Source organism: Rutilus rutilus, assembly GCF_951802725.1.
Source record: "Rutilus rutilus genome assembly, chromosome: 7".
NCBI classification, from domain to species: domain Eukaryota; kingdom Metazoa; phylum Chordata; class Actinopteri; order Cypriniformes; family Leuciscidae; genus Rutilus; species Rutilus rutilus.
The window spans coordinates 6,870,263-6,880,250 of NC_140221.1; the positions used below are offsets into that span (position 1 = coordinate 6,870,263).

Genomic DNA, 9,988 nt, shown 5'->3' on the forward strand with positions numbered 1-9,988 from the left:
GAAGTGTCCAACATTTCTCACACCGGCTGCATCCAAAATCACATACTTCCCTACTATATAGTAGGCGAAAAACAAGGATACGATGGACACTTTTTTTAGGCCACGGGAGAGGATTTATGAACGGCAGTAAAGCGACGCAACTGACGCTGGTAGTTCACATGATAATGACAGCATGGCGAATGTAGTACATCTAGATTACATTCATAACTCACACTATATAGAACTTTTTTTTTTTTTGCGTCCGTGAAGTAATTATTCTAAATAAGTACCTACTCAATTCGGACGCAGGCTTAGTTTTTTCGGTTATTTGAGTTTGTCATCCAGGTATTTAAAGTGCACTTTTTCTATTAGGAATTTTCAGTGTGAACACATCACTCGCACTAAACACTACAAAACAGCGTAGAATAGTGCACGAATTGGGACGCACCAATTGTTTTTTATTCTAGTAATGAAATTGAGAATTTAGTGACATTTGCACATTCACCCTTTGTCTGCTGAATCAGTATTTCCTTAAAACAAAATAACAATAAAAGAAGTCACAAGGAAAAACAGCAGGTTTTTTCTTGAATAGATCTCCGAGGCATGCCAAATTTCCATTGGACACAGAAACGACACAGTTTTGAAGTAAACAAAATAGGCTGTTTATTTGACATAAATTAACATACAAGTACAGACAGAGTGTGAAAGGGCATGCTCAACGTAACATTTACGATAATAGTCGGCTACATGTTCTGGACGCAAAATACGTTTCACACTAGATATTCACTTGAGTTTCTCTACTGATAGTGTGGCACAATGCAACAAAAGTATCAAAAAAATGATACAAAAAATATTTTTCCACACACAGATACACACCAAAGCAAGGTGCTTTTTTTTTTAAAGCCCCTTAAAACAGAGTACACAATTTTGGTCAAGTTCCCTTGTTTGAGCAACTGTGACAAGAGTAGCGCTTCACTATGCCTAATTACAGAGTCGACTCATGAACGTACTATTAAATTAAATTAAAATTAATGCTTCAGGCATAAAACAAAGCCGCAAACTATAACTCTGCATTCTGAAAGACCTACAGCAGTTGAAATCAGTCTGCATACTGCAAACAAACCAGACACATCATTTCCATGGACTACACTACAAGTGCACTTTTGACAGTTTAGTTATTTAAGGCAGGCAGAAATTGGTCCGACTTCTTTTCCCTCTGGAATGTTTTCCTCAAATTGACTCGTTACATGATTATCAGACATTATTTTGAGCCTGACGACAGGACCGCCATCTCGGTTCACATTAAACGGTTTCAGCTCGGCCCGTGACGCAAGCCCCTTTTTGTCTGAAGTGTTTCATAACTAACTGTCCCCATCAAAAGTAATTTCTTGGAGCAAATCGTCTTTGAGTGTGATTATAGACATCGACAGCGTTAACTTCTAGTAGCCCACAGGAAAAACATTCAGTTGGACTCGTGTGAAATATGAATAATAACTCCATCTTTGTGCTTGACAAGTGACAGTGCATTACATTACACATGCAAAAGCTTCGATGAAATACAAGCGCGCACTAAAGCGTCTAGATTTCACTCCCAAGCTAAAAATACTGCACTACATATAGGTCTAGTATGAGCGATACTTCTGTAACAGCTTTAAAACGAATCATTTTTTGCCATGACAATTCTGCAGGCTGGAAAAGTACAGTATTACACATCCACTATTAAACATAGATAAAACTATGTGGTGCATCACTTTTAAAGGCATGAACATTCAGTCATCATTTTACTCACCCTCATGTCATTCCCAAACCTGTATGACTTTCTTTCCTCTGCTAAAACAGTGTCTGTGTTTTTTTTGGTCCATACAGTGATCCAATGTTGTTTTGGACCCCATTGACTTTTACTGAACGTACAAAAACATTGAAACACTCTTCAAAATATCTTCTTTTGTGTTCTGAAGAAAGAAAGAAAGTCAAACAGGTTTGGAACGACCTGAGGGTGAGTAAATGATGACCGAATGTTCATTTTTTGGCTGGACAATCACTTTAAACTGAAGCTCAAACAAGCACGTACACTGAAAACGCTGGATATTTTAGTCAAAGATACTCTGGCAGTGACTCTGGCAGCTCTGATCAAAAATGGATCCAAGACCAAATCATTTGGTCTCACTATCGATCCAGGATGGCATGGCAAAATGAAGAGAAGTAGGCAACTGATATTAAAGAAAGCCACTCTGCGATATTCATTTAGTGTATTTAGAGGCATAGAAACAGAAAATGGCACTCAAAGTGACCTTAAGCCTAAAGAAATATAAATAAATAGCCCTTCTGTTTGAAATCTTGTAAACGTGCGTCTTTTTTTTTCTGTAAATCTTCCCCAGTTTCTACACGAGTAATCCTTTCACCAGGCAAAAAGGCATTTCCTCTAAGAATAAAATAAGCCCGAAAGACTTAAGGAGTTTTGATGTGCTTGAAAGCTTAAAGAGTCTAGCAATGGAGCGAAAAGCATCGCTAGGTCTCACACCGATTGCAAGCCTCGCTCATGGCCGTCCAGCTGCACCTTGATTTTGTGCAGTTCCTCGATCTCCTGATGGTGCCGCTCTGTTTTGTGTCGCACCAGCGACCGGTAGAAGTGAATGGTGAACACCACAAAGATCAATCCAACCGGCACCATGATGATGGTGGAGGCCAAGGCCGCCTGCCAGCCACTGTGGCCGGGCTGAGCCTCAGGAGAGCTACAGTTCTGCTGCTTGAGGACTGCCTGGACTGCCGCGGATTGCGTCCCAGAGTCTACCGGCAAGAACTTAATCCAGCAGAGGAGCACCACCTCGGCCAGGAACAGAATGATCCCTAGAGCGGTGGAAAAGCCCCAGGCCAGCTCGATGTAGTGGTGCATCCTCTCGTGGGGAGACTCGGAGACGGAGTTGAGATTGTGGATGTTGCTGACGGCTTCCACGTTAGGAAGGATGCAGGTGCTGATGAGGAGGGCGAACAGGTGGACGGCCACCAGCACTGTGGTGCATACGCTGAAGGCAATGAGCAGGAAACGTGGGTAGTTGTACTGCATCTCCAGCTGAACCTCCACCATGGCCACCTGGTCGTGACCACATTAAGAAATTATAGTGGTTGTCATAAATGATAACTCAATTGAAAGTAGGGCTGTCACTTTTGAGAAAAATCTAATTCGAACGGGTATCAAATATCAAGCAATGTATTCGAATACCCCCCCCTCCCCCCAAAAAACCCCACCGTAACGGAGATTCAATCACAAATTTATTAACAACAGTCATAAACAGGACTCAAGCCATAGCCTGTCTGCAAATTTATTTTTGACTTAAAGTTTGAAACAGCAGGTTATCAACATGCATAGCCAATCACAAAATTAGGTTAACGTTACATGGAAAAGAAGGTGCCGACCGGTTGTGCAGGAAAGTATGCAGTCATACGATGTTGGATGGCCTCATTTGCCTCATTTGGATGGTAACTCGACAGGTGAGCGTGAAGATTGGATGTCGAGGATGCGTAAGTAAACCGTTTTTAGCTAATTCGGCAAACTACCTTATCTTTAACGGTTACTTTACCATCTACGGTGTAGAACAAAAAATATTCCCAGACACTACTTTTTAGATGAGTTGGGGTCGTAATTGACCGCTCAGGCTGGCCGTTCTGTGCGTTCTCTTCCATTTTCAAAACAGGGTGGCTATTGGCTATTATTCGCTTGATTTGGTCATGGGCCAACGCTACAATACGTTTAGAGTGTCGTTACTGGACGTGATGGCAAACAATCAAATAAAAAACAAACGGTCTAATCATAGACTGTAAAAAATGCGCTACACGTGCCACTTTAAAAAACCGAATCGTTTATTTATAGTTAGATTACGGATATTTCCCGTCATGTTCGAGTGCATATTCGAATATCGAATAAAAAGTGACAGCCCTAATTGAAAGCAGCTTTTTGATATAAACTTTGATGTAAGCTTTTTGATATATAGACATTAAAAGTAAAAATCCCATTAGATTTTTTTAATGATAAATGCATATTAGAATGATTTCTGAAGGATCATGTGACACTGAAGACTGGAGTGATGATGCTGAAAATTCAGCTTTGCCACAAAGGAATAAATTACATTTTAAAATATATTCAAACAGAAAACATTTTTACAATATTACTGTTTTTACTATATTTTTGATCAAATAAATACAGCCTTGGTGAGCAGAAGAGACTTCTTTCAAAAACATTAATGCAAGTCAGTGTAATAAAAAAAAAAAAAAAACCTGGGAAAAAAAACTACATTACCCATAATCCTGATGAAAAATCCACAAATAGAGTGCAACAGTTCCCACCCTTTTTTCCAGCGACGTTGGTTCCAGAAATATTTTTTTTCCAATCATTTCTCCCATAGGGATTTCAAAAAAGTCTGTTAAAGCGTTTAAATCCATGAACCAAGTCAACTCACTATGAGGTGAATCACAACATTACAAACTTTTGATTTGGAGCAAAAAAGTATTTAAAAATCGGACAAAAATTATAAAAAGGTACAAGACTGTGACCTTAACGGCTTTAGTGAGGAAAAGAACTACAATCCCATGAAGCATTGTGAACACAATCGAATTAAAAATGATGGAGAAATATAAAACTATTCATTTAAAAATGTTGATTATGTATATAAAAATACATAAAGTGTAATCAGCATAATGGGTAATGTGGTTTTTCACCACAAATTCACCTGTTAAACACGATTATTTTAAAACCAAGTTGAAATAATGCAGGCTGACGTCTTCAACAGACGCAAATACCATCGATTAACAACCTTGTAGCTCACTGTAAGGTTGTTATTAAAAGGTTAATAAGTTACTGTAAAAAAAATATTTTCCTATGGAGAAAGTGAATGGAGTTTTTACCTCCAGAACCCGACTGTTGCTCTCTATTAGAGATGATGTTGTCACTACGGTAGCTCAACAAATGCCGCCCACTCCCATGAATCATTGGAAGTCGATCAGATTACACTTTCTTTGTGTGTCTGAATATTTGTTTTATATCTACGTCAATAACAAAAAAACACATATAATGATTCTGTTTGGTCCTTAAATAAAATAAAAATAGATAGAATTATAATAATTGAACTAGCTACAGTCTTTTCATACACTTTTGCTTGCTTGAAATCAAAGTGTATAATGATGCGATTCATCTCAGAAGTTAGTTGCTTGCATAACTGTTTGCTGAAGGATGTTTGAAATCCCTATGGAGAAAATGAATGTGAAAAATACTTCCGGTCATGTGGGTGGTCACTGTTATGATCTATTTTGGCCAAAAGTGGTTCAAAGTTTCACAGGACAATGTTTCAGACAATCTCCAAACCATCTAATGTTTCTAAGAAATTTAACAGCACGCAAAAGCTTTACAATCCACCGTGAGTGACTACAAGTCTCACAGGCTGCGTCCGTAAGATGAAAAATGCTTCAGAGGAACCAACTTTTCCCACTTTTGATGTTATTTCTAGCGAGAACTTACTATCGTGTAGGGGTGTGCCGGGTTCAGAATGGGTGATGACGGTTATTTGGTTGATGAAACATTTATTCAAATTAAGATACAATTTGTACAAAACGAAATTCGCTTTAAAGAAAGGCTTTCTACAAAGCAAAACTTAATGAAGTGGTAAAAATCATGTCTGACGATTTACAAAACAAAACTTCATTAAGTGGTAAAACCCCAATATATTGCGCATCTTATGATCCTATCTTTTTGAGCTAAAATGTAATACGCATCATATAGGCTATATACACACTGTATATGTTTCTTTTATCAAACATGTTTGGGGCCAGTAAGGGGTAATTAAACTGCACGATCAGTTATCGGTAATATTGCTGCAAATGCTTTTCATTTGTTTAATAAATCTCATAATGATGGCACATCACTATATCATAGTCATAGCTTTTATTTCTATCTCAAATGATTGGCGGTCGGTCAGGGGGTACTTGGCAAAGAATCAACGACGTAGAGCATTAATAACACAGACTGTTAACAATTGTTTTTAATTAGTATTTAAACATTCTCTATGATAAAAAATATTTGTAAAAAAATATTTTAATAACACGGTTTTGGCGGTTATAGAGTTCTAATGACGGCGTTCAACTATAACCGTCGGTCTTACAGTTATATAATAACCGTCACACCCCTACTATCGTGGTAATTAAATATTCGCTTAGTTATCACCAAAGCTCACTCTATTTTGCTGTAGATCATTAAACCGTTACGCTGCCTCAGAAGCCTGTCCCAAATCAACCTTTTTTCTGATCGAGCAGTGATGTAACAAGTCAGCTGCCTAAGCTTTCGAACGCAGCCATTGTGTACCAGGAGCCACACACACATTTGAAGGATCACACACAGAGTGTAATATACTGACCATGGCAAAGCCAGACAGCAGGGCTGAGGTTCGGCTGGAGGCCTTGAGCTTGGCCCTGCTGAGGTAGAGTTTTCTCCACGAGAGAGCCTGGACCGAGTGATGGTTAGAGGTGACCAGCTCCAGATAACTGCGGCGCACCCAGTCCCTGTAGTCCATCCCACCACCGTCCTGCAGCCGGTCTGAGCCACCGGGAGCCGGGGAGCCCATCGGCACATTGAGCTCACTGCTCATATTAGCTGTGAATAATCGTTTAATCACAATGTCAGTATACGCCTTATTATTAACGTAAGAGCATGTGTGGCCATTTGTAACGTGAATGTGTGAGGCTTCCAGTTATTTCAGTCTGTTATTCTGCTTGATATTACAAACTGGCATCATAAAATTTATTTGCATAAACATAAAAACACTACTATAGACTAAACAGACTAAATAGACTACAAGATTTAAACAGACTAAATAGACTACAAGATTTAAACAAACACTCAGTAAGTAACAAAAAAGGTACCAGATATGTGTTTCCGGACATGATACAATAGAAATGTCCAGATTTTTGTTAATTTTTCAGGATATGCATCATAGTTTGATGGTATTTTTTGAAGAACCTTATAAATACCATGAGATATAAATATGATAATCATTCAGATATCCGTGTGATATAATGATCGGATGGCAAAAATGATTTTATAAATCTGAAACATACCTGAATGACCTTGCCCTGCTTTAGGACTGGTTTTCATTGCACGTCTCTAGTAAAAAAAATACAAATGAATGTGTTACAGAATAAAACAATAAGAATTAGTAAATGTAAAGTAAAAATAAATAATATAAAAACCCAAAACTGAAGGAAAAACTGGACTGTATTTGTCTTGAACTGTAGTATTCACAGTACTCTTCAAATCATTATATAAACAAGAAAAATACCAAATAAAACCAAGTTAAATATGCAACAGTAAAATTATGTTGTAAACCAATAAAAATAACACCTTCAGACTTAATACCTAATCTAAAAAAAGATTTCTTTAAAACGGTTTTCATCTGTAAACTGTACAACCAGAGGCCACCAACTCCTACTTTGTATGTAGATCTGATATCTTTTTCATTCCCTGACAGCGCACACGACAGGCTGACCCCAGAACTAACTTTTCCCCCATAATCCTCACACTGGCATCCGCACCAGACCAACTCACACTTATTATTGCACTGCAAGCTGTTCCAGTTAATCTATATCTTACCGTTTTCTACTACAGCCTGGTAAAATATGAGATATCCTTCCTGATTCACTCCATGCAAGTCTAGGGCTGCAGCTAATGGAGCGGAAACAATACTAGGGAGCCACATGATGTTCTATTTGTTATTTTAAAAACGGTTAACCATCTGAACATAGAGGTTTGCGCTCGATCTACTGTGGTTGTTGGTTACTTATTAGCTTCTGATTCCTTTGCATTAAAAATAAGGCCGAACACATGGGGACCTCTCTTCAGGCTTGTGGAAGTTTAACATTTATTTTCTTCTCCTTTGGTGAATTAACTGAATTATAAAACAATTGTGAATATTGTAATTCATGTTTATTTTCTCAATAATTATTTTGCTGACTAGGCAATCCAGACATTTTTTTTTTTTTTTCGTTGTGTGTCAATGTGTCTTTTGTTGTCCTGACTGTTTTATGCTTTTGTGTCTGTTAATACAACTTTAAAACTGTTAATAAAAATAAATAAAAATAAGGCCGAATCACTACTAAGCCACCTAGTGATAACGCTGAACGATTTGTATCAATATACAAGTATCATTAAAAATATAAAACCAAGTATAAAAGTACTATCAGAGAATAACAAGAATATTGGGATAGTTCACCCAAAAATGAAAATGTTGTCATTACTTACTCACTCTCATGTTGTTCCAAACCTGTATGAGTTACTTCCGTTGAACACAAAATATATTTTGTAGTATGTTGTTAACCAGACAGTTGATGGCACCCATTGACTTCCACAGTAGGAATAAATAAATAAATAAAAAAATACTATGGAAGTCAATGGGTGCCATCAACTGTCTGGTTACCAACATACTACAAAATATCTTCTTTTGTGTTCAACGGAAGTAACTCATACAGGTTTGGAACAACATGAGGGTGAGTAAATGCCAAAATTTACATTTTGGGGTGAGCTATCCCTTTAAGATATGCCAACTAATTTAACACAGGAAGCAGACACATTTAAAAAGCTTTTTGGACATTTGCAATTATAGTCAGATATCAGATCATACAGTGGAGCCACAAAACATTTAATATGCTTTCCACATACCTCGATATTCTAAAAAAGCATGTGGTTATTTTTAAAGATGAAAGTAGCTGCGTCGTGCTGGTTATTTAAATGAGCGCCACGTCAAACGCATCCGCTTGGGACAAAAATATGTGTAGGTGAACAGTCTCGGTCTTAACATAAGCGTCTACCCGAGGTTATTTTGCAAACCTGAGCTGTATACAATGAACGCCAGGCCACAGATGTGTTTCTCACCACACACAACTTCCTTTCCTGTCCACTGAAGCACACAATGAGAAAGCATCACAGATCAAACATGCACAGCTGTACTGAAGTCATCAATATACGCTCACATATCAACTCACATTTGCTGCCAGTCACCTTTTGTGTTCACATCCACATGAGGGCCGATTGACAGTGGATACTGGAGAGAAATGGACGTTGACAGCTCTAGCTGGACATGCTTTTCCGCTCAAGCGATGTCCGATTCCTGGGCGAATCGTTCTTTTGAGTCGGCTCTTCGGTTGAACAAAATGGGTTCACGAAACGACCTGAATGCTTCGTTCACGAATCGGATTGAATCAGTCTGAGCGGTTCTTGAGTCAGCGATTCATTGAACTGAGAATCGTCTCCGCCATAGACATACTAATATGACTCACAATGAGCCGAATAGCAGAAATATTACAAATAAAATCTACTGGAAATATGTTTATTACTTTACTGTATGAGTTTTATCAACACACATAGAAAATAGTTCGCTTTAATAAATACCTTAATATTTATTACTAAAATGTATTAATAATTACCGTAATATTTTAATATAATAATTAATTAAAGCTGTGAAAAAAAGTCTTCAGCCAAGGTATGTAAAATAATTGTACTACTGTTTAATGTACAGATATGCCTATATATTGAGGTTCTAAAAGACTTTTGGAGCTAAAGCGTGGCTGAGCAACCTGAAGAGGACACATGAAATACCAATATTTTTAAAACCACATAAACCCAGTTTAACAGCAATACGGACCTGTTTACATATGACTTTATTGTATAACGTTATGACAAGAATGGGATGCCATGCCAATACTGAATCAGTTGCTTGAACCGGTTCTTTGAAACGAAAGATTCAAAAGAACCGGTTCGCGTAGACGATTCAGACCTAAGTCACGTGATCTCTACTAAGTTGTATATCACGTGATGAGGGTGTGCCTGTTATATCCCAGCTGGAAGTTTTGTTTTTACGTCGCAATAAAAAAAATTAAAAAAAATTAACGTTTTTGTTTAATTGCATTCATTTTGCTAACTTCTGAAAACGTTCTCTGATTGGCCAGTTTAGTACATGGGCCAGCCCCTTAC

General features: G+C 37.8%; 1 protein-coding gene across 3 annotated transcripts; it reads right to left on the reverse strand.

Annotated features, from left to right (window-relative positions):
* Positions 1-621: 621 nt before the first annotated feature.
* orai2 (ORAI calcium release-activated calcium modulator 2) lies at positions 622-9,147 on the reverse strand. Of its 3 annotated transcripts, none has more exons than XM_084415422.1 (4): positions 9,017-9,147; positions 7,081-7,126; positions 6,381-6,616; positions 622-3,070 (listed from the first exon to the last, which is right to left on the reverse strand). In XM_084415422.1, the coding sequence occupies exons 2-4, from the start codon at positions 7,115-7,117 to the stop codon at positions 2,495-2,497; spliced, it is 849 nt and encodes a 282-aa protein (XP_084271548.1). In that variant the 5' UTR covers positions 7,118-7,126; positions 9,017-9,147; the 3' UTR covers positions 622-2,494. The 3 variants fall into 3 exon arrangements, with proteins under 3 accessions (XP_084271548.1, XP_084271547.1, XP_084271549.1); XM_084415421.1 differs by having other exon boundaries at positions 9,001-9,146; XM_084415423.1 differs by having other exon boundaries at positions 8,989-9,046.
* Between the last annotated feature and the right edge of the window lie 841 nt (positions 9,148-9,988).

What these genes read in the sequence shown, in the direction of transcription:
- orai2 (XM_084415422.1), bottom strand. Translation starts at nt 7,117, where the DNA reads ATGAAAACCAGTCCTAAAGCAGGGCAAGGTCATTCAG. An exon ending in AGCAGGGCAAGGTCATTCAG is followed by an intron (nt 6,617 to 7,080) that starts GTATGTTTCAGA and finishes GATTATTCACAG; the next exon opens with CTAATATGAGCAGTGAGCTC. An exon ending in TGCTGTCTGGCTTTGCCATG is followed by an intron (nt 3,071 to 6,380) that starts GTCAGTATATTA and finishes GGTCACGACCAG; the next exon opens with GTGGCCATGGTGGAGGTTCA.